At 38.2% G+C, this 24,721-nt stretch overlaps 1 protein-coding gene across 1 annotated transcript in view; it reads right to left on the bottom strand.

Annotated features, from left to right (window-relative positions):
- EEIG2 (EEIG family member 2) overlaps positions 1 to 24,721 on the bottom strand; it is a 71,532-nt gene that overhangs the window by 15,397 nt on the left and 31,414 nt on the right. The window contains exons 2-5 of the mRNA XM_060202177.1: positions 23,761 to 23,881; positions 19,810 to 19,839; positions 10,162 to 10,278; positions 7,815 to 7,861 (exon numbers count right to left, since the gene is read on the bottom strand). Of these exons, the coding sequence (XP_060058160.1) occupies positions 7,815 to 7,861; positions 10,162 to 10,278; positions 19,810 to 19,839; positions 23,761 to 23,881 (315 nt within the window). The remainder of the gene's footprint in view (positions 1 to 7,814; positions 7,862 to 10,161; positions 10,279 to 19,809; positions 19,840 to 23,760; positions 23,882 to 24,721) is intronic.

Below are 24,721 nucleotides of genomic sequence, written 5' to 3'. Positions count from 1 at the left end.
TACCTGTATGATGAATCCACTGCTCGTGGTGGCCTTTTTTTTTTCTTTCTTTGACAGGATAGAGAGAAATTGAGAGGGGAGGAGAGATGGCAGAGAGACAGAGAGACACCAGCAGTACTTGCTTCACTACTTGTGAAGCTTCCACCTTGTAGGTGGGGAACAGAAGTTCAAACCTGGGTCTTTGTGCATTGTAACCTGGTGTGCTACCACCCAACCCCCATCTCTCTTTTTCTATCTCTCTCTCTTTCTCTCTCTCCTTCCTATTTCTCTAAAAAAAAGGGGGCTGCTTGGAGTGAAGGAATTTTGCAGGTATAAGGAAGCTTGTCAAGCAAGAAGAAAAAGAAAAGGTCACCACTTGTTCAGCTTTATTTTGGGGCTGAATTCTCTGGGAGTGAATAGATAAAGGGAAGTAATGGATATATTTTCATAAGTTAATTCAACTCTGATCTCCATGGGGAGCTGTGAAACAGGGAGGATCAAGTCTGAGTTTTGAAAAAAATTAAACAACCCCCCAATTTTTGAGGTTGGCATTCGAGAAGAAAACTGCATCATCTAGAAACTATATTTTAGTGACCTCAGATAAAAGTATGTTGGCTGAGGGTGGGGGTAGGTAACATATGGTTATGCAGAGAGACTCTCATGCCTGAGGCTCCAAAGTCCTCGGTTCAACCCCCGATACCATTATCAGCCAGAGCTGAGCAGTGCTCTGGTAAATAAAAAGTAAATAATAATAATAATAATAGTAATAATAATAATAATTTGGCTGAAGAGTTCATGAAGCTGATCCACAAAATGCGGCAAATTGAATTCTTATTTTATCACAGTGACATCCTCAGTCCTTGGAGACAGAAACATTTTAGGTTGCCATTAAATGCTCATCTCATTTGTAGATTATTCCCATCCCAGATCTTCTAGATTACAAACACATTTTATTAAGGTAATTTCAAGAATTTGTCCTGCAAGCACATCAAACTCAACATATCCCTAAAATAAAGTAATTTTCCCTGAAAGCTGTTTTATTCTTTCATTTTTCAAAGTTAAGTCATCAAAATTAGAATCCTAGATATTGTCCTGACATTTCTCCATATCCAAACAATGTCTAAGTCTCACAAATTCTGATATTTTTTCCTATGCATCTACTTTTCTCTGCTTCTACACTCATTAGTTTGGTCTCTGTACCTTTTCTTGGGTAACTCCACATCTCTTAGCTAGTCTGCCTTCCACTTTCCATGCTACCTGTTAATATTCTTGTGGTATTTCTGAAATGCGCATCTGAACATGTTACTTTCTGATTAAAAACAGTTCACTAGTTTCTTTGGAGTAAAATGTAAACTCCTTAGAATACAAGATTTTGTAATCTGGCCTATATGTATCTCTTTGATGATTAAAAAGTGTATTTTAATATAATGTAAAGCATCGAGATGAAAAAATTACTTTCAGTATTCTACTAAAAGCTGGTATGTAAAAGGAATATACAACAAATAGATTCTATGGTCACAGTCATTAATCCTTGATGGTGACTGATGCCTACCTGTCTAAATGGTTAACTTCTCAATGTCTGTTTGTCTTTTCTCTCCACAGGTGGCCTGAACATACTGGGTCACCCCTTTGTCTCTTAGACTTATTTTCCAGTCCTTCAGAACACTGCATACTCTTACTTTTCTCCCTTTATAAGGTTCTTTCTTGCTTCGGTCTTTTCTGTCCAGCCTTGCTTTTAGGTCACACTATAGGACTAGCTACCTCTTGGTTTGTAGCTTACACACACACACACACACACACACACACACACACACACACACACACCACACACACCAACACGGGGCTGGGTGGTGATGCACTAGATTGAGGTTACATGTTACCATACACAAGGGCCCTGGACTCCATCTGTGGGGTGGAGGTGGGAGAAAAGCTTCACAAGTGGTAAAGCAGTACTACAGGCATCTCTCTCTCTCTCTCTCTCTCTCTCTCTCTCATTCCATCTCAGTTTCTCTCTGACTCTATCCAATAAATGAATAAATAAAAATACTTTAAAAAATATTTTTTAAAATAAAAAGAACCTCCGTCTTTGATAATTTTAATCATCTGCACTGACTGCTCTAGTGGCAGGGCAATGAACATTATAGAGAAAATTCATCAACCATAGGGAATGATATCAAGGAAAATTCAGAATTTAAAATTTTAGTTGGGTTTTGGCAGTTCTCCTAAGTCACTCTAAACAACTTAGCCATCTTGCACAATCACCGAGTCCAGTTTTTACTTTATTACCCTTTTTTCCTAAAATGTTTTTGTATTTTTCATAAATTGTTTACATAATGAAAGAGATGATGTCAGTTTAATTTTATGGCAAAGTTAGAACTATGTACAAAATACCTCTGCAGTATTTCATAACCTATAGTAATGCTATAAACTCGTAAAAACTATCTCACCACCCCCAATATGCTACCCACCTCCTCTGCTTAGTAATTTCCCCCTCCTCCTTTAGAACTTAGATATGTGGCACTCCCTCAGTGAAGATTTTCCTGGTTTTCAATCAGAAGTTAGGGACTCTTTCTTGTCTGCCTCAATAATAGCACATGCTGTGTTTTTCCTCATTCACATAAATAGTGGATTTTTTTTTTTTTTTTTGCCTCTAGGGAAGGCAGAAACTGACTTACCAGCTGTCTTCTTCATACATACTGGCCATACAGTATAAAATTTGTCTCAGAAAGTAGTAGAATGAACCTCTCCAGCAGTTATTTACTTATATCTATGTCCTACTGACAAATAGCCAGTCACTCAATTGCTCTGTGCCTTAGTTTCCTCACCTGTAAAATGAGAACCTGGATTATACCAATACTCCTTTTTTAAAATATTTATTTATTTACTTTTTGCTGCCCTTGTTGTTTCTATTGTTGTTGTAGTTATTATTGTTGTCGTTGTTGGATAGGACAGAGAGAAATAGAGAGGGGAGGGGAAGACAGAGAGGGGGAGAGAAAGATAGACACCTGCAGACCTGCTTCACTGCCTGTGAAGCGACTCCCCTGCAGGTGGGGTGCTGGGGGTTTGAACTGGGATCCTTGCTCTGGTACTTGCGCTTTGCACCATGTGCGCTTAACCTACTATGCTACCGTCCGACTCCCATACCAATACTTTTAAAATTGGCTTCATGAATATTCCTTCAGAACTTCAGGGCGTAAGTGCTGGGGCTCATGTGAGGTGGCTCCAACCAGGAAGGTAAGCTTACTGAGGCCCTATCACCAGCTCAAGAGACTGTGTGATAAAGAAAGAGGCTCGGGGAGAATTCTGGTATGAACACTCAACTTATTCAGGGCTGGGCTTGGGTATATATAGAAAGTTAAACAAAGAACATTTTTCAAATATGTCAGAAATTATAGGTTTCTTAAAGGTCAGCTTGCCCCTATGGTAGGGCGCTGGTATGACAAGAATTGATGTGATACATAAAGGTCAAGACAATTATTCTCCATGATGCCAAGGTTAATTATCTAAAGGCATTTGAGAGAAACATAGGGGTTAAACCAGTAGGGTGAGATAGAAGATAAACAAGGTTTGATGTAAATCATAGATGTCAAAGAACATAAGGAAATAGAGTTTTGAGGTTACTGTCTGGTGTTGGGGAGGCATTTGATGGAGTGTGCTCTCATTTGTGATCAAAAGTGAGGTGAATGTGTGAACTTTGGGTGACTGTGAACTTTGAATGAACCTTAAAGCAGGCAGCCATGTGGCCTGCTGCTAGCAGGGAGAAACTGTGAGATTTCTGTGAGGCTTGAGAGTCTAACAAGGGGAAACTGAATCTGGGAGACTTTTCCTCTTGGCTCATCTCTATGAGAGAGGCTAACAAGGGGGTGTCTTTCCAGACCTCCATCCAAGGATGGGGGGAGTTTCCCTAAGCTCTACCAAGCTTTCACATAGTCCCACACATAAGAGTACAAAGCTATGTGTAAATAGAGAATGATATGGACATTGCTGTTAAAATATGGAGCTGATGCAGAGGGACACAGTGCTTTCTTTTTAAAATAGATTCCTCTTATATTTAACCAGTATCTAATTAACATTCATTTTCAACTATTAAGTATCTTCTGGATTGCTAAGTCCTACTAACTTTTCATATTTAACTAACATTCCTATTCTATAAGAAGACATTCACATATCTCCTCTTTCTTCACACCCTCATCCCTGTTACATCTTTTCCTCCCTTGCTCTACAAAGTGCTGGAACCAGGATCCTTACGCAGGTTCTTGGACTTTGCGCCACATGCGCTTAACCCACTGCGCTACCGCCCGACTCCCTTAAACTATCTTTTGTCATTATCAGGTAAAACATAAAATTTGTGTTTGAGTATTATTATACAAACTAAATTTTTTGTATTTGGTCTCTGTGGACTCCTGCCCCCCCCCCCCATTTCTTCAAGAAACACCTCCTAAGCACCTCCCATATGCTAGACCCTTTCTAGATGCTAGAAAAATAGCAGTCAAGAAAACAGTATGATTCCTTGATATCATGGAGATTATTTTCTAAGAGGAAAACAAATGAAGAGGTACATACATAACATAATGGTGGTGGTAAGTTCTTTGGAGAAAAATAAAGCAGAGTAGGAGAGCCATAGTGGTGAGGAGAATTGCTGCATTCTAGAGAATAATCAAGGTGGTCTTCTTTGGTAGCGATGACATTTGAGCAGAGACCTGAAGGAGGTAGGCAGCAATTCATGCAGATATTTGGGGAAAGAGCATCTGAGGTAGAGAGAACAGGGACAAATACCTTGCAAGAGGACTGTATGCTCAAGTTAACTGTCAGGAGACTGATAATTCTAAAAGAGTAAATGAGAAAGATGATGAGAAATGATAAAGAACCTTGTACGTCATTGTAATTGTAGTCTTCTGGATCATTTAAAATCTGAGTGAGATAATGAAGCCACAGGAGGGTATAGAACAGTAATAAATCTGACTAGAATAACACAGTTTGTGGGAGCAGTAAAGGGAATGGGGGAGAGCTAGATATATTAGGAGGCTATCTCAGCAATCCAAGGCTTGTGTAATTAAGAGAACAGGGTTTCCAACAGACTGAAATGAGAGAGACTAAAAGGGTTGTGGGTTGAGAGCTTGGGTGTTGGGCAAAGGTCTGAAGTCTCTGGATTCACATCTAAGTTGGGCAGGTCACATAGACAGTTGGATATGTTACACAGAACTCAGTGAGGAGATATAAATTTGGAAATCATGATATCATCAGCACGTAGATCCTTCAAGCCATTTGGTTAAATGACCTAGAGGGAGTCACAGACACTAAAGAAAAGGACTGAAAACTGAGAGGTTTGAGACACTAAAGTGTTTTATAGATTGGGAGGTAGGATAGACCCAGCAAAGAATAACTAGTGAAATACTGCCAAAACAATCTTGAGAAAAAAGGACAGAACCGGAGGCATCACACTCCCAGATCTCAAACTGTATTATAGGGCCATTGTCATCAAAACTGCTTGGTACTGGAACATGAACAGACACACTGACCAGTGGAATAGAACTGAGAGCCCAGAAATGAAGCCCCACACGTATGGACATCTAATCTTTGACAAAGGGGCCCAGACTATTACATGGGGAAAGCAGAGTCTCTTCAACAAATGGTGTTGGAAACAATGGGTTGAAACATGCAGAAGAATGAAACTGAATCACTGTATTTCACCAAATACAAAAGTAAATTCCAAGTGGATCAAGGACTTGGATATTAGACCAGAAACTATCAGATACTTAGAGGAAAATATTGGCAGAACTTTTTTCCGCATAAATTTTAAAGACATTTTCAATGAAACGAATCCAATTACAAGGAAGACTAAGGCAAGTATAAACCTATGGGACTACATCAAATTAAAAAGCTTCTTCACAGCAAAAGAAAACACTACCCATACCAAGAGACCCCTCACAGAATGGGAGAAGATCTTTACATGCCATACATCAGATAAGAGTTTAATAACCAACATATATAAAGAGCTTGCCAGACTCAACAACAAGACAACAAATAACCCCATCCAAAAAATGGGGGGAGGACTTGGACAGAATATTCACCACAGAAGAGATCCAAAAGGCCGAGAAACAAATGAAAATATGCTCCAAGTCTCTGATTGTCAGAGAAATGCAAATCAAGACAACAATGAGATATCATTTCACTACTGTGAGAATGTCATACATCAGAAAAGGTAACAGCAGCAAATGCTGGAGAGGGTGTGGGGTCAAAGGAACCCTCCTGCACTGCTGGTGGGAATGTCAATTGGTCCAACCTCTGTGGAGAACAGTCTGGAGAACTCTCAGAAGGCTAGAAATGGACCTACCCTATGATCCTGCAATTCCCCTCCTGGGGATATATCCTAAGGAACCCAACACATCCATCCAAAAAGATCTGTGTACACATATGTTCTTGGCAGCATAATTTGTAATAGCCAAAACCTGGAAGCACCCCAGGTGTCCAACAACAGATGAGTGGCTGAGCAAGTTGTGGTATATATACACAATGGAATACTACTCAGCTGTAAAAAATGGTGACTTCACCGTTTTCAGCCGATCTTGGATGGACCTTGAAAAAATCATGTTGAGTGAAATAAGTCAGAAACAGAAGGATGAATATGGGATGATCTCACTCTCAGGTCGAAGTTGAAAAACAAGATTAGAAAAGAAAACACAAGTCGAACCTGAAATGGAATTGGAGTATTACACCAAAGTAAAAGATCTGGGGTGGGTGGGTGGGTGGGGAGAATACAGGTCCATGAAAGATGATGAATGACATAGTGGGGGTTGTATTGTTAAATGGGAACCTGGGGAATGTTATGCATGTACAGACTATTGTAAATAAATAAATAAACATAAAAAAAAAAAGAATAATTAGTGAAATAGGGGAAAGGAACCAAAGGAGGGTACTGTCCTAAAAGCCAAGTGAAGAGCAGTTTTCAAAAAGGAGGGAATTGGAGGCAGGTGGTGGTGTACCTGGTTATGTGAACACACTATAGTGTGCAAAGACCTGGGTTCAAGCACCTGGTCCCCACCTGCAGGGGGAAGGCTTCATGGGTGGTGAAGTAGAACTGCAGGTGTCTCCCTCCCACCTCTAACTCCCCCTCATCTCTCAATTTCTCTGTTTTTATCCAATAATATTTTTTTTAAAAGGGAGGAAATCTGGGCCAATAAGATATCTCACCTGGAAGAATGCCTTCTTCTTCATACTTTTTCCATTTGTACCCCCCCTACCCTTTTTTCTTTTTAATTTTAAGCAGATCACTGTTCAGCCATGACTTATGATGGTGTTGGGGATTGAACCTAGGACCTTGGAGCTGAATGAGAGTGTTTGCATAATCATTATGCTATATCTCCTGCCTACTCCTGACTTATGGGTGAAATTAGATAAAAGGATCATTTGTAGAGCAAGGACCAGAGCAAGGATCCCGGTTTGAGCCCCGCCTCCCCACCTGCATGGGAGTCACTTTACAAGTGGTGAGGCAGGTCTGCAGGTGTCTTTCTCTCCCCCTCTCTGTCTTCCCCTCCTCTCTCCATTTCTCTCTGTCCTATCCAACAATGATTACAACAATAATAACTATAACAATAAAACAACAAGGGCAACAAAAGGAAATAAATAAATATTTTTTTAAAAACATAGTTTAAATGATATAGAGCATAGAGTGCTCATTTGGTAACAGGTAACTGATTTCTATGAATCAAGCCTGTTTCTTAAATGAACTATCTCTTCATTGACATTAACCTATAACACCATACAATATTAATGTAAACATTTAAATCATGGATATACTTTGAGATAAATGACCTGGTTACTGGCTGTCAACTTACGTTTTAAAACATGGGTCACCCGACATTAGCTGCATACTGATCAAAACCTAAACACAAGAAAAAGAAACACCCTGATTAAATAAGGTCTTTTTGAGAAGCCATATTCTGATAATCTATACATCCTATACAACACCTAGTTCAGTAATTTCTATTTAGAAAGTCATAAATCATGGCTGATTTGGGTTATAGCTAACATTAAATTAATGCTTATACAGAAGGAGATTTAGAACCATTTAAAGCTGCATTTGCAAGTGAGAGAAAGTGATCTCCTCCTCCTCCTTCTTCTTCTCTCTCCCCCCCCCACACCCCCTCCCACATACCCCAGAGCACTACTTAGCTCTGATTTATGGTGGTGCAGGTGAACCTAGGAGTTTGTAGTCTAAGGCATGAGAGTTTCTCTGCATAACCATTATGCCACCTCCTCTGGCCTTGGGTTTCTTTCAGTCTTCAATGAGTACAATATTGCTACTATAAATAATGCTACAATGGACATGGGTTGCTGATAATTTTTTGAATTAGTGCTTTTATTTTCTTATTTTATTTTAGAATACCCAGATATAGAACTGCTGGGTGATCTATTGTAGTTCTGTATTTAATTTTCTAAGAAGCCTTCATGCTGCTTTCCATGTCCATCACCAATATGCAAGGACCCCCTTCTTCCCACCATCACATTCTCTCACTCTCTTATCTTTTTGATAATAGATATGCTAACAGATCTGAGGTGACATCTCATTAGAGTTCTGATTTGCATTTCCCTGATGATTAGCAATGCTGAGAAGCCTTTCAAATACTCAATGGCCATCCTTTTGCCTTTTTCTTTTAAATTTTTTATTATCTTTATTTATTTATTGGGTAGAGACAGCCAGAAATTGAGAAGTGGGGGGAAATAGAGGAAGAGAGACAGAGAGACATCTGCAGCACTGTTTCACTATTTGTGAAGCCTTCCCCCTGCAGATGGGGACTAGGGGGCTTGAACCTGGGTCCTTGTGCATTGTAACATGTGCACTCAACTAGGTGTGCCACCACTCGGTCCCACCTTGTTATTTTTCTTATTTCCTTCCTATCTTCTTTCATCATTTTCCTCCCTACCCCAACTGCACATCTCTCTCTTTAAACTCTCAACTTTTTTTACAGGTAGTAAATTGAATATAATAACCACTCCATGCACGTTTACATCATCAAAGTTAAATATTTACTAAAAATAAAATGGAACAACAATAAGTATAATAGTTCTTTTCTCTATTCTCAGTTTTTACTCTGGAATACCATTTTTCTTCTTATTAGATAACTTACCATGATGATATAACCTAAACAGAAGACAGCAAGAGTCATCCATTGGTGATCTGACTCATAGACAGAAGTTGAAAAACAAGATCAGAAGGGAAAACACTACGCAGAACTTAGACTTATAATCACTTATTGCACCAAAGTAAAAGACTCTGGGGTGGGGTACAGGGAGGGTTCAGATCCTGGAACATGATGGCAGAGGAGGTCTTAGTGGGGGTTGTATTGTTATGTTAAAATTGGGAAATGTTATGCATGTACAAACTATTGTATTTTACTGTCAACTGTAAACCATTATAATCCCCCCAAATATGAAATTAAAATAAACAAATAAATAAAAGTTATCCAGTGGGCTTTACTAGGAGCAAAATTTTTATAAGCATTTTTTCAACTTGTTTCACTTTACTACTTCCACAAACTCTAAAATGTATATTCTCTCTACAGTCAACAAAATACACAGCTCCTGGTGGTAACTGGAACAGTATATACTACAGATTCCCAAAGTGAATTCTACTTCTTATTTCACTAGTCACAAGAGAAGCTAGTGTAATGATTAATTTATTCTTAACACAACTGCTTTGGAAACTACTGTTTGGGGACTAAAAACAACTTAAGATACTTATTTGTTATGTTCCCTCTTTCCAGTAAGTCATAAGCTCCAGTGTAGTGGCTGGGTATATTTTTCCTGAACATTCGCAACAACAGGGAGAAACACCTTAAGCTCATGGAGGTGGACAATTGTTACTTTTCACTGTCTCTATAATGTGGAGTTTTAAACAATCAATTTAATTATTTTATTTATTTTGGAGACAGGGAGGCAGAGAGAAGCTCATGAAGCTTCCCCCATGCAGGTGGGTGCCAGGGGGCTAGAACGGGGGTACATGAGCATTGGAACATGGACACTGTATTTTCCTCTACTTGGTGAGTATATATTTTTTCCTTACATGGTGAGGTCAGCTTATATCAGTACTGAATTGCATCTTGTAATTGAAAATATATAACTATGCTTATTTAAATACAGAGAACCTCATTTATTGACATGTAAACCTTGAAACATGCTTACTTTAAGAATGGAGTTATCCTGTCTTGTATTTTTGGTATCGTAGCCTTCCAGTAAACAGCGACGAGTAGTATTTCTTGATCCTGCAAACTCTGCTAGGTTTAGATCTGCAAAGCCCAGCTATGAAAAGAAAGAGTCATATTAGTAGAGTATCTACTAGGCTTCTATCATACTCTCCTTAAAATAAATATTTAATTCATGCTAAGCAAGCAAGTTGTCTCAAACTTCAATCATTTGCAATTTTTTTTTGCGATTGTAGCAATATCTGTTCTATTATTTGCCAAGTGTCTTTATACTAGCTCACTTTTTTTTTTTGTAAACAATGTATTTTATTTATTTCATGCAAGGTACACACAGAGCTTCACAAGAGAGTAGTCAGAATGTCACACTGAGCTATTTTCCTGAGAAGACTTGGTAAAGAATATTTTTCACTATCTAAATATCAGTAGTAGCAATGTAATTGTGGAGACAAATCCATGGCGGTATAAATACAAAAGTTGACTGTAAATAATGTTGGAGTGAGAATGATTTAATGTGCTGTAGTCAGACTAGAGAATGCTACAAAGATAAGGTCACACTGAAAATAGTGTAAGATTTGAAGACAGATAAGTGAAATTTGCAAAGCATTTCAAGTCTAGAATATACTTAGTACATAAAATGAATCTTATAGGCACAGAGTTCCAATGATTTGTCAAACTCTAAGACATTGCACTAAAATTACAATGTTACATGGAAAGACTTGTATTGGTATCTTACAGAAAAAGATGTCCAGATTTTACACTTACTCTGTGTCATTACAGCACACTGATACCTTAGATGGGGAATATCATGGTGACATTCTTCTAATTTCATTGTCCTTACATCATAAAACTTACAAATCTCTCTTTCTCCATCTCTCTTTCTTGGCATAAAGCAACCTGGTTGCAGTCATACTTAATGGCCTTTGAGAACTTCTTAAAATAATGAACTTCTTAAAATTTAAATGTAGGTAAGTGGCAGAATTTCAAATGCAACAATAAAATTGAAAGAACTGAACTGCCCTCATATTTATGGGATAAAAGTACATCAAAACATATTTCTACCTTTAAATGGTACATAACTCATAAAGTTGTAACACTAGCTCACTTTTTATAAAAAAATAAAAAAAAGACAAGGGCCGGGTGTGGCGCACCTGGTTGAGTACACTGTTAGAATGCCAAGGACTGAAGGATGATAAATGACATAGTGGGGGTTGTATTGTTAAATGGGAAACTGGGGAATGTTATACATGTACAAACTATTGTATTTACTGTTGAATGTAAAACATTAATTCCCCAATAAAGAAATAAATTTTAAAAAAGGGGATAAATAAAAAAAATAAAAAAGGCAGAAGTTGAAAAACAAGATCAGAAAAGAAAATACAAGTAGAACCTGAAATGGAATTGGCATATTGCACCAAAGTAAAAGACTCTGGGGTGGTGGGTGGGGAGAATACAGGTCCATGAAGGATGACAGAGGACCTAGTGGGGATTGTATTGTTATATAGGAAACTGGGGAATGTTATGCATGTACAAACTATTGTACTTACTGTTGAATGTAAAACATTAATTCCCCAATAAAGAAAAAAAAATAATAAAAAAATTTAAAAAGTAAAAAAAGAAAATGGGAGCTGGGCGGTGGCGCAATGGGTTAAGCTCACATGACACAAAGTGCAAGGACCTCCATAAGGATCCAGGTTCGAGCCCCCGGCTCCCCACCTGCAGGGGAATCACTTCACAGGTGGTGGAACAGGTCTGCAGGTGTCTTTCCCCCTCTCTGTCTTCCCCTCCTCTCTCCATTTCTTTCTGTTCTATACACCAGCAACAACATCAACAACAATAATAACTACAATAGCACCAAAGTAAAAGACTCTGGGGTGGGTGGGTGGGGAGGATACAGGTCCATGAAGGATGATAAATGACATAGTGGGGGGTGTATTGTTAAATGGGAAACTGGGGAATGTTATGCATGTACAAACTATTGTATTTACTGTTGAATGTAAAACATTAATTTCCCAATAAAGAAATAAATTTAAAAAATAATAAAAAAATAACTACAATAAAAAACAAGGGAAAATAAATAAATAAATATAAAAAAATAAAAGAAAGAAAATACAAGTTTGTACATATATAACATTTCTCAGTTTTCTTTTATAATTTTTTGTGTTATCTTTATATATTAAATAGAGATAGAAAGAAATTGAGAGGGAAAGGTGTAATAGAGAGAGATAGAGACAGAAGGGGCACCTGTAATACTGCTTTCCTCTTGCAGGTGGGAAAAAAAAAAGAATGCCAAGGACCCAGGTTCAAGCCCCCAGTCCCCCACATGCAGGGGGAAAGCTTTGCGAGTGGTGAAGCAGGGCTGCAGGTGTCTTCTGCCTCTCTCCTTCTCTATCACTCCCTTCCCTCTCAATTTCTGACATTCTCTATCCAATAAATAAAGATAATAAAAGAAAACACATAATAAAATTTCTAAAAAAAAAAGACTACCTATTCTACTCTTGTCTTAAGTAATACAGTCTCTGAAATCACAGTGTTGATGTACCAAATATATATGTATTATATAAATATAAAACATAAATAAATATAAACAGAAAATTTCATATAAAATATAATATATATATATATATATATATATATATATATATATAACCAGAGCACTACTCAGCTCTGGCTTATGGTAGTGTGAGGGAGACTGAACCTGGGACTTTGGAGCCTCAGCCATGAAAGTCTCTTTGCATAACCATTAAGTGATCTACCCCCACCCCCAAATATATATTTTACAATCATTAAAATAATTTCAAGTAGCAGTGATACTCATACTACTCTCTGGGAAATAACAACATCATCTACATACATATGCAGAAAACTGACCAAATTCTTGACTCTCAGTTTTGGTTCTGACTGTTTTGAGTAAGTGCAGAGAGCTATAGGTTATTAAGTTCTTACTCTCCACAAAAGTAGTATCCCTCACTCTTGGGGGTACAAAACCACTTTGGGTGGTGGTAGGAATTACATGGAATTGACCCCCTTATCCCACAATCTTGTCAATCATTATTAAATCACTAATAAAAAAAAAGGAAGTTGAAAAATAAGAAAACACAAAGCAGAACTTGGGCTGGGTTTGGTGTATTGCACCAAAGTAAGACTCTGGGGTGGACATGGAGGGTCAGGTCCCAGAACATGATAGCAGAGGAGGATCTCGAGGGGTTTGAATTGTTATGTGGAAAACTGAGAAATGTTACATATGTACAAACTACTGTATTTTACTGTTGACTATAAACCATTATTCCCCAGTAAAGAAAAAAAAACCACTTTGGGTACTTCACCACTTTCCACATTTTGTCTTGCTGATCACCCTTGAGCTGAGTATCTCTTCATGAAACCTCTTTCTGTCCCTTCCCCAATGCTTGTCAGTCACACCTTACCTTTGCCAGGATGAAGAAAGTTAAGCTCAAACATGTTCCCTAGCTTGGTTCTACCTAGTTTGGTTCCCATTTCCTGAAGCTACCAAGGATTGCCCTACTTTTTTTTTTTTTTTTTAACAATATCAACTCTACTTCCTACTTAAAAAATGATATGAAAAAAACATCATTAATTATTTGAACAAACTAAAGCTGTTTTACATGAGTAAGTGTATATAGAGTCTTAACTATTAACAAAGAAAATTTGTGAGCAAATTCATTAAGCACATCTTCTTGAGTACAGAATAAAATGGACTATACATTTCACTCTGCTATGGCTTTGTTACCTGTTTCAAAATACAGACAAGGTGGGCACATATGAAAGACATTCAAGATGAAGATTTTCACTGTTGGCTAGAGAATCATTTTAGTAGCTTTAAACGTTCACAGAAAAAGATGAGAACATCCCTGTTCGAGCTCCTGGCTCCCCACCTGCAGGGGAGTTGCTTCACAGGAGGTGAGGCAGGTCTGCAGATGTCTGTCTTTCTCTTCCCCTGTCTTCCCCTCCTCTCTCCATTTCTCTCTGTCCTTTCTAACAATGACGACATCAATAATAACAACAGTAATAACTACAACAACAATAAAAAAACAACAAGGGCAAAAAAGGGAAAATAAATAAATAATAATTTTTTTTTAAATGATGAGAACAGAAAGAATGAGCATAAGGGCCACAAGTCCCAAACACAAGAAGCTCAAGAACATGTCAAGTTATAGGTAACACTGACACAATTTTCATAAGCTTACTCTACTGTTACTGCCTCTTTTAGTGGTCTAGCAGATCAGTGGAAAGCCTGGAACAGTCCAAGGCAAAAAGACAAAGCTGCATCTGGCAGAACATGTGGAGACTCATATGGTTATTTGACCACACACTCTATTCACACATTATCCTTTTTCTTTGAGCTTACAATACCTCCTTCCCATCTTCACTTCCTGCTATTATCTTGCTTTCAGCTCATTCAGAAAAATAAGACCAATCATTAGATCACTTAGTTTTTGCATAAGCTCTTATCACCAGCCACATGCACTCACTTCCCGGAGTCTGTGCCCACATACTCGCCTTCTCACTCATTATAAATGCACTGGCTGCTTTCCAACCTGAGGCTAACTTTTCTCCTCTGGCCTATTCAAGTTCATTTCTTCAGGACTCTTTCCTTCTCTGTCAAATTCTAAAAACTCCCTTCTCTACTACCTCACACCTAGAAGCATAGAAGCATGTTGTTTTTTTCCTTCACACCTTAATTAAGGAATAGAAAAGAGAGAAGGATGAATACCAGATGGTCTCAACCACAGGTGGAACATGAGGTAGAAGGAAAGAAAGAGAAACCACAAAGTGAAACTTGGACTTTGTATGGCATATAGCACAAAAGCAGAGAACTCTGGGGCAAGAAGCATAGGGGTGGAGTGCAAAGGTGTTGGGGTCCTAGTGCCTGAAGGTGGAAAAGGCCCAAGGATGGGGAGGAGGATGTTTTTATAGACACTTTCCATGGGAAGATGAGGAGTCCCTATGTGACAGCAACTATACTGCTTATAGTTGTCACTCCCACCCTCATCTGAAGTATCTTTATTTTTAGCAGTTATTATTTTAAAAATATACATTCATCTTATTTTTATTTGTTTATTGTCTCCCTACTTCACCATTCGAATCTAAGCTCCACAGAGACAGAAAATTTTGTCTGTTTTGTTCACTGCTCCATCTTTCTTACGTAGAATAATTTTGGGGACTTCAGTAAAGTGTGTCGGGGGGAAGCTTATTTTCTCTCTCTCTAGTCTGTTGGGCAATTTTCTGCCTCCCTTTAAGGTAAAGCTCCTTAACAGAGTTGCCAATCTTTTTTTTTTTTTTTTCCTTTGATTGTCAATCAAAGGAAAAAAATCTTGTCTCTGCCTGATCTCTTTGCCTTGGTCACCTTGATCATTTCTCCCTTCTTACCTTTGCTTACTCTTCTAGTCATTATAACTTGCTTTTGTTTCTTTTTTCTTTCTTTCTTTCTTTTTTTTTTTGAAAAAGACTACTTCAACATCTTTAATATTTATTCTTATTTTTCCTGAATTATTTATTTATTTATTTATTTATAACAGAACACTAGTTAGTTCTAGTTTATGGTGGTCCTGGGGACTGAATTTAGGACTTTTGGTGCCTTAGGCATGAAAGTTTTTTGCATAGCTATTATGCTATCTTCCTTTGCCTGACTCATTCTCTTGTCTGCTAGCTCTCTTTCTCATTCCAATCAAGTCCATGTTATCTTCCTAAAGCAGACACTCTTCATCCTTAACTTCCCCAGCTTACAGCTGTCACTTCTACCCTCATATGAAGAATCTTTATTTTTAGTAGTTATTTAAAAAATACACACACATCTTATTTGTACTTGTTTATTGTCTCCCTACTCTACCATTTGAATGTCAGCTCCACAGGATAGGAATTTTTGTCTGTTTTGTTCACTGCTCTATCTTTCTTGCTTAGAATAATTTTGGGGAACAATGCCTGGCCCATGGTAGATAGCTAACATATAGCTGAGAATAAAATAGTCCACTGGTTTACCATTAACTGCTGGACATCTGGTATTGCAGTGCCACAATACATAATACAAATTAAAAACTCAACCTGGTCATATCTCATTAAGAAATCATACTGAAAATAGAGTATGTCAATGTGGTGTTTTAAGCTAGAGGTCACCAGTGTGTGTGGGGGTCAATATTTATTGACCATCTTTTGTGCTAGGCCCTGTTCTTAATATTGAAAAACAATGACGAACAAGACAACGAAGAACAAGAGCAATACAGATAAGTATTTTCAGAGATTACATTCTAGTGAGGTACTAGAGAGTTTATATGGCCTTGTGATTCTTCTCTTTACTTTCACTGAGCTAACTATGTCATTAAAATGGCACACACGTGGTGGGAATTGTGTGGAGTTGTACCCCTCTTATCCTATGGTTTTGCCAGTGTTCCCTTTTTATAAATAAAATTTAAAAAAGCACTAAGATAGTATAGGCAATTTTCAGAGTTCACTATAAAAAAAAAAAGGAAAAAAAATGGCACACACAGACACACACTAACTGTAATTGTGGTACAAATTATTTTACTTAACAAAAAGAGAAAAAAAATAGCATTTACATTTCAGGCAATGCTGGTCATTGGAATGTAAATCAGTTTTACTCTCAGGGAGCTCATAGTTTTTATTAAGGGAGAGCAGAAAACAAACTTTTATAAAAAGTGTTGGATAGTATGCCAGCTCCCCTTGGCTTCTGCTTAACTAAGCACCGGTATGCTTATATAGGGAATGGTTTGATCCCATTCAAAGTGGTCTATTTACATAAATCACTTTTACATTTATGTAAAGCACCACACTCCCTCCAGGGCATTAGTGGTTTAGTGGTAAAATTCTCACCTGCTCCGCCCCCTCTCCTTGTCACACCCTGATCTTCTCCTTGTCACACCCTGATCTTCCACCAGTCACTTTTCGCTCCACCCTCTCTATGTCACATCCTGTTTCCACCCTACTTGGAGAGTATAAAAACAGCTGCTCTTCTGATTAAACACACTTGGAAATTGCTTTCCGGCTCTGAGAGTTCCAGAGTGTATCTCCTGTGAAGTTAGTGTGGCACGAGTTCCTGATCCCTCTCCCAAGCAGCAGCTTAGATCAGCTCCAGTTGAGTTCTCTCCAACCCAGAGAGCACTAGCTCAGGAAGAAGCACCCTCAGGCTATCCCGGCAAAAAAGTATGCTAGTGGTGGTAGGGCAGTGGCGCAGTGGGTTAAGCGCACGTGGTGCAAAGCACAGGGACCGGCATGGGGCATATCAAGGAGGTTATGAGGGTAGTATGTCTGAGGTATAAGGAAGAGATAGAGAGAGGGAGGGGGAAAAGTTGGGGGGAAGTGAAAAAGAACCCAGATGATAAGTAGAAGAAATGAAAGAACATAATTTACAAAGTAGGATGATGTTACATGCTAAATTAAATGCTTAACTTCCTTTTCTTTAATAGGTAATAGTACTAAAAGTGGGACAGTTATATGATCATGCTTTTAATGTGGTGTTGAGACCCTAAGGAAGTATGATACTGCTGTTCCTGGGCCAACTTTTGATTCTCTCTCTCTTTTTTTTTTCAAATAAATTTTTATTTATTTATTATTGGATAGAGATAGAGAGAAATTGAGAAGGAATGGGGAGAAAGGCAAAGGAGATACACAACAGCACTACTCCATCATCTATGGAGCTTCCCCTGTTGTAGTGGTTCTCCCATGCAGAGCCAGGGTTTAAGCCCAGGTTCTCACTCATGGTAAGATCAACACTCTATTAGGTGAGTTACCTCTGGGTCCCATGGTCATATTTGAATTTGACAGTAAGACAGACAGGCAGGAGGAAGACAATAGAGGCAGAGAACAAAAGAGAACAATACAGGTTTTAAATAAGAAATTATGATATTATAACCTAGAGCAATGGCCTTAGGAATGGATAGAAGAAATGGTTTCAAGGGGGGGAGGGATACATCAAAAGAACTTGTAAAGCCCTGCTATACTATACCTTGTTTTCAGAATCTTCATTTTATTCACCTTTCCTTGTTTTTAGCTTATCCACGTGCACAAGGAAGACTGACCAACCTTAAACTGTGATTAGTCTCAACTAATTAACCCATCATGGCTATGCAAAAAGAGTTTCATGCCTACAGCTCCAGGCCAGTCTCAGGTTCAATCCCACACCAACATAAACCAGAGCTGGTTTAAAAAAATGTATGGCCAGGCTCTATAGAGGAAGCGGGAGGATCCTGCTGTCTTAGGGTTTAAGAAGGCAATAGATAGTTATTGCTATAATCAAATTATTTGGCAGTTGGGTTAACTTTGAAAAATCCCTTTGTTAGGATTTGCTTTATCATACACAACATCACCATAATTTATGTCCTTTGACATTATTTGTATATAGCTGTGCCACTGGTTGCTTCTGTTCTCCCTGGTCTAAGCTTTTAAGAGAGTCAACATATCAAAGTCTCAGCCTATTATCTGTGCATTAAAAAGTTTGAGACATTCAATCAATTTTTCCCCTCTCATATTAATTAGTGATTTATATGACTACAAATTAATAGGAGTGTACATAAACACCTTTCCCACCACCAAAAGACTGTGTCCCATCCCCCCCAACCCTCTCCCCCCAGTGAAGCTGAACATTCGCCTTCACCCTCAACCCAGAGATTTTTACTTTGATGCCCTATATTTCCCCCAGTCCTGGTGCCTCTAGGGTGGGGCTCCTTTCCTGCATGGGGCTCCTTTCCTCAATTCATACCAGATGATACTGCATCTGCTGATCCCAACCTAATCAACGCAACAAGTACCACCTCAGCATGCTTCACTTCAGACTGTGTCCAGAGACATCAGGCGTGGAATGTTAACCCTTCAGCCACATTACTCGGCCACCAGGTTCCAGATGCTAACATGATGCCAAACAGACTTCCCTGGGCAGATGACCCCACGAATATGTCCTGGAGCCCCACTTCTCTAGAGCCCCACCCTACTAGGGAAAGAGAAAGACAGGCTGGGAGTATGAATCGACCTGCCAACGCCTATGTTCAGCGGGGCATCAATTACAGAAGCCAGACCTTCCACCTTCTGCATCCCAAAATGACTCTGGGTCCATACTCCCAGAGGGATAAAGAATAGGAAAGCTATCAGGGGAGGGGATGGGATACAGAGTTCTGATGGTGGGAATTGTGTGGAGTTGTACTCCTCTTATCCTATGGTTTTGTCAATATTTCTTTTTTATAATAAATAAATAAATAAATAAATAAATAAATAATCAAATAAAAATGTGGCCAGGTGGGGGCTGGGTGGAGGCATACCTGGTTAAGTACACATATTACCAAGTGCAAGAACCTGGATTTGAACCCTTGCTCCCCACCTACAGAAGGGATGTTTCACAAGCCATGAAGCAGGTCTGAAGGTATCTATACCCTGCCCCAATCTTCCTTTCATTTCTCAACTTCTCTCTGTCTTATCAAATAAAAATTTACAATATTTAAAAAAGGGGGGGGATGGCCACTGGGAGCGGGAATTCATAGTGCTGGCACCGAGCCCCAAATTTGGTGGTAAAAAATAAAAATAACTAACTAAAAATCATTTAATTTTTAAGCTTATAAATAAAAATGAATATTACAAATTATAAAATAGTTGAAGAATATCTACTTACCTTGGCATATGCTTTTCCCCCTTTTAGTTCCTGCCAAAGACAGAAAACATTGTATGGGTACCATATAATTAAAGATTTAGAATTAAGTATCTCAAGTAATTCTAAAGTAAATACACGCTGGCAAATAACAGACAGCAAAATTCTGACAATCTTGAATCATACTATCCGAATGACTCGCTTTCCCCAATTTTTACTTAGAAGCAACTTAAAATTTAAAGAGACAAATAGAATAAGACAAGCTAATATTTATTTGCTGAGAAAGAAATTTTTTTTTTAAAAAGTGTCTAATTCATTAGAAGAGCCTAAATCAGGTTGGGGAGACAGCACAATGGTTATGTGTAAAGACTCATTCCTGAGATTCTGAGATCTCAGGTTCAATCACCAGTACCACCATAAGCCAGAGCTGAGCAGTGCTCTGATCTCTCACTTGCTCTCTTTCTGCCTTTATCTTTCTCATTAAATAAATAAATAACATATCAAAAAAGAAACTTAAGGTAGAACCACAAAGGTTACCTTTCCTAAACATTAATACCTTTCTTAAACATAATAAATAGGCCATTGCAAAGATTTCAATAAGAATTGAAACCCCTAGGGAGTCGGGCTGTAGCCAACCGGTTAAGTGCAGGTGGCGCACAGCACAAGGGGGAGTAAGAATCCCAGTTCAAGCCCGTGGCTCCCCACCTGAAGGGGCGTCGCTTCACAATCTGCAGGTGTCTGTCTTTCTCTCCCCCCTCTCCATTTCTCTCTGCCCTATCCAACAACAGCGACATCAATAATAACTACAACAATAAAACAACATGGGCAACAAAAGGGAATAAATAAATTTTTTTTTTTAAAAAAAGGAATCAAAACCCCTGCCCAGAAACATTATTATAATGAATTTTAGGAATCTGTTTAAAAGGTGTGTATGTATTTATCAATACTATATACATGGCCCTGTGCCTTATTTGTTCCTATACATACTGGGGATTGATTCATGTTGGTATAACAGAAACCTTTTTTTTAAATGTGATCAAGACAGGCAAAAATGAAAAATAAATTATATATATTATACATATATATTAACATTTAATTTTAATTTAAAATGTATAGCTGTGCATTACTTTGCCAAATCTCAGCACACAGTATACTCTGTTTAGCTGTTTGTTACTATAATCAGGGTTACCCTGTCTGCTCCCCATAACATATTATTGGGTTTTTTTGTCTCAAGGGTTATTGCTGGGGCTCAGTGCCTGCACTATGAATCCACTGGTCCTGAAGGCTATTTTTTTCCTTTTGTTGCCCTGTTGTTTATTGTTGTTATTGCTGTTGTTGTTGGCTAGGACAGAGAGAAATGGAGAGAGGAGGGGAAAACAGAGAGGGGAGAGAAAGATACCTGCAGACCTGCTTCACCGCCTGTGAAGTGACCCCCTGCAGATGGGGATCTGGGGGCTCAAATCCGGATCCTTTTGTGGATGTGTGCTTTGTGCCATGTACACTTAACCCTCTGAGCTATGTGTTTGCTCAGGGGTGGGGAAATAGTATAGTAAGAGTCTTATGCCTGAGGCTTTGAAGTCCAAGGTTCAATCCTCAGCGGAGCAGTGCTGTAGTGTCTCTGTCCCTTTCTCATTAAGATAAAATAAATAAGTAATATTTTTTTTAAATAAACTTCTGAATGGTATCATCTCATATGTTTCTTACATAAATCAGACACGGAAAGCTTTACCTATCACTTTCATCTTCAAAGTGATGAATATCAGTAACCTGAGAAACAATCTGCCAGACATCATTATTCAAGAATACTTTCCCTGCTGTGAATTATCAATTTTTAGTTAACTAAGTCATTGCCATAAATATATATAGAGAGAGAGAAAAGGAAAAGCAGGCTCCCCCCCTTGCCTCCACCATTATCACTGAGGCTCCACTGCTCCTAGAGGCCATTTTTCCTATTTTTGTTTACCTTTATTGTCCTTGTTGTTATTATTGCCATTGCTGTTGTTGTTGGATAGGACAGTGAGAATTTGAGGAAGGAGGGGAAGACAGAGAGGATAAGAGAAAGACAGAAATCTGCAGACCCGCTTCACCACTTGTGAAAGGACCCCCATGCAGGTGGGGAGCTGGGGGCTCGAGACGGGAATTTTATGCTCGTCCTTGGACTTCACACCATGTACACTCAACCCGCTTGCTGCCACTCGGCCCCGGAAAAGCATAGTTTTCATTAAATAAAACAGAACTTCCACTAGGGTTATTGCTAGGGCTGAATGCCTACATGACATAGTGCTCCAGGTAGATTTATTTTTCCTTCATTCCTTTTTTTTTCAAATATTTATTTATTTATTCACTTATTCCCTTTTGTTGCCCTTGTTGTTTTATTGTTGTTATTGATGTCATTGTTGTTGGATAGGACAGAGAAATGGAGAGAGGAGGGAAAGACAGAGAGGGAAAGAAAGATGGACACCTGCAGACATGCTTCACCACTTGTGAAGTGACTCCCCTGCAGGTGGGGAGCCTGGCGCTTGAAAGGGGATCCTTCAGCTGGTCCTTGCACTTTGCACTGCCTGCGCTTCACACTGCCTGCACTTCCTTCCTTATTTAAAAGCAGAGAGTGAGAGAAAGGCAGAGAAAGAAAGATAGCACAGCACTGTTCCACTGCTTGTGAAGCTCCCTCCTGAGCAAGTGCTCCTATGTGGTGGACAGGAGTTTGAACGCAGGCTCTGAGTATGTTATGTATGTGTGTAAACACTACAGGCTCAATTCCTGGTTCCCAAAGTTTACCTTTTAGACAGGATTGGTTATGTTCAGTGTGGTATGGTTATAAAGCAAAGATTATATTTCAAAGTCAGTAGTTTTACTAAAATAGACTTCCTACTTTCCTTCCACTCTAAGGTTCCTATTTTCGCCTGCTCTATGCCTACTTTATGGTTGCTGTTTAGTAAACATTTTGTCCTGCTTTCCATATTACTGCTTTTCAGCCACCAAGTTCCAGCTACTATGATTCTATCCTAACTTCCCTGGGTAGATGCCCTTACCAACACTTCCTAGAACCTCATCTCTAGAGCTCTACTCTATTAGGGAAAGACAGAAACAGGATGGGGGTATGGGATCAACCTGCCAGTGCCCCATGCCCAGTGGAGAAACAATTACAGAAGTCAGAACTCCCCCACCTTCTGCTTCCCAAAAAGAATTTTGATATATATTCCCAGAGGGGTAAACAATAGGGAAGTTTCCAGTGGAGGATGTGGGACACAGAACTCTGGTGGTGGGAACTGTATAGAATTATAATATGATAAATCAACATTAAATCACTAAAAAAAATTAAGTCTGTAATTTAATTCACCAACAGTGGTGACTAATAGATTATGTTTTTTTGTTCGCTAAAATGTTCTGATCACATATTTATATATAATATGAAGTTGAACCATATGAGACTGCCACTTTATAAAATTATTGGTACTTTTCCTCAACCTAATAAGTAGAAAGAAAAAATATATAGACGAAAACATACTCAGAATTAGAAAGATTTGTGTTCTACTTTGACTATGTAAATATGGTTAAGTAGCAACCTATCCAAACTTCAGTTCTCTTGAAAATGGAAAAAAGACCCCTACTTTTTCAGGGTTGTTATTAGATATGATATATGTTGTTTCTAAAACAATACTTCAGAGGAAGAAATTTAATGAATGGCAGAATACAGACCTAGATAGCACCACAACTACTGAATAATATATAAATAAGGTTAACACATATGGTTAACATATATCTGCATAATAGTGAGATAAAGGTTCGTGACTAGTTATTTAACTTTGGTTTCTTCATCATATGTGTTACAGCAATTTATATTACTGCTGCAAGTGTGAAGTGAAATTGCACATAGCAGTTCTAACGATAAAGTAGAGCTAAATAAGGAAAGGCAGTGACTATGGAACTAATTATGGTTTCTGAAAGCAGAGATGTAATAGGCTATTTTTATACCTTCCTCACAGATACCCTGTAGATACAAGGATCTAGGATGCCTGTGGTAGCACTCGCGCTCATTTTGCACATAAATGAGAACTTCTTCCTCCAGTGAACACAGTTTGCTTGCACCACCTCCCTGAAGAGAAGAAGAAGAAGAAAAAAAAAAGAACCCATTAAGCAACCATCAAATATCTTTGTTTATAGCATCAAAACATCTTGTATCTATTGATTGATGAAATGAATATTGTCAAAATCTCTACAGCTGTCCCAAGTGATTTACAGATTCAGTGCAATCCCTATCAAAATCCCAATAACATTTTTTTTCTCAGAAAATACGATGAAAGAAATCCTAAAATTCATATGGAAGCACAAAAGACTGAATAAAAACAACCTCAAAAAAGAACAAGAAATCAATTTTAACACAAACTTTCACTTAAATATATAATGCTAATATGATGTGTCAAAAGCTAGCACTTACTTAGAAACATTAAAACATCCAGAAAATAAATTCCTAACAATATCATCTGAAAATCTTTGGAAGGATTTTTTTAAAAGATTTATCTTATTGTGATCTGGGAGGTAGCACAGTGGATAAAGCACTGGACTCTCAAGCATTAGAATGTTCTGGGTTCAGTCCCCAGCAGCACATGTACCAGAGTGATGTCTGGTTCTCGCTCTTCCTATCTTTTTCATTAATAAATAAAACTATATATTACAAAATATTTATCTTATTTACTTTAAAATGTTATGATTTATTTTATTTTTAATGAGGCATGTAGAGAGAGAGAAAAAAAATATCAGAGCTTTGATTAGTTCTGGTGGTGCCTGAAACTGAATATGAGACATGGTACTTCTATGCCCCAGGTATGAAAATTTGACATACAACCACTGTGCCATCTCCCTGGCAAGGAAGGTTTTAATTATTTACAGGAACCTGGAAAAAATGTGAATTTACTTATCAACTCAATCAATACAA

The sequence above is a fragment of the Erinaceus europaeus genome, chromosome 11 (assembly GCF_950295315.1).
Source record: "Erinaceus europaeus chromosome 11, mEriEur2.1, whole genome shotgun sequence".
NCBI lineage: Eukaryota > Metazoa > Chordata > Mammalia > Eulipotyphla > Erinaceidae > Erinaceus > Erinaceus europaeus.
The sequence above is the reverse complement of the archived record's forward strand: the minus strand, read 5'-3'. Positions and strand labels throughout refer to the sequence as shown.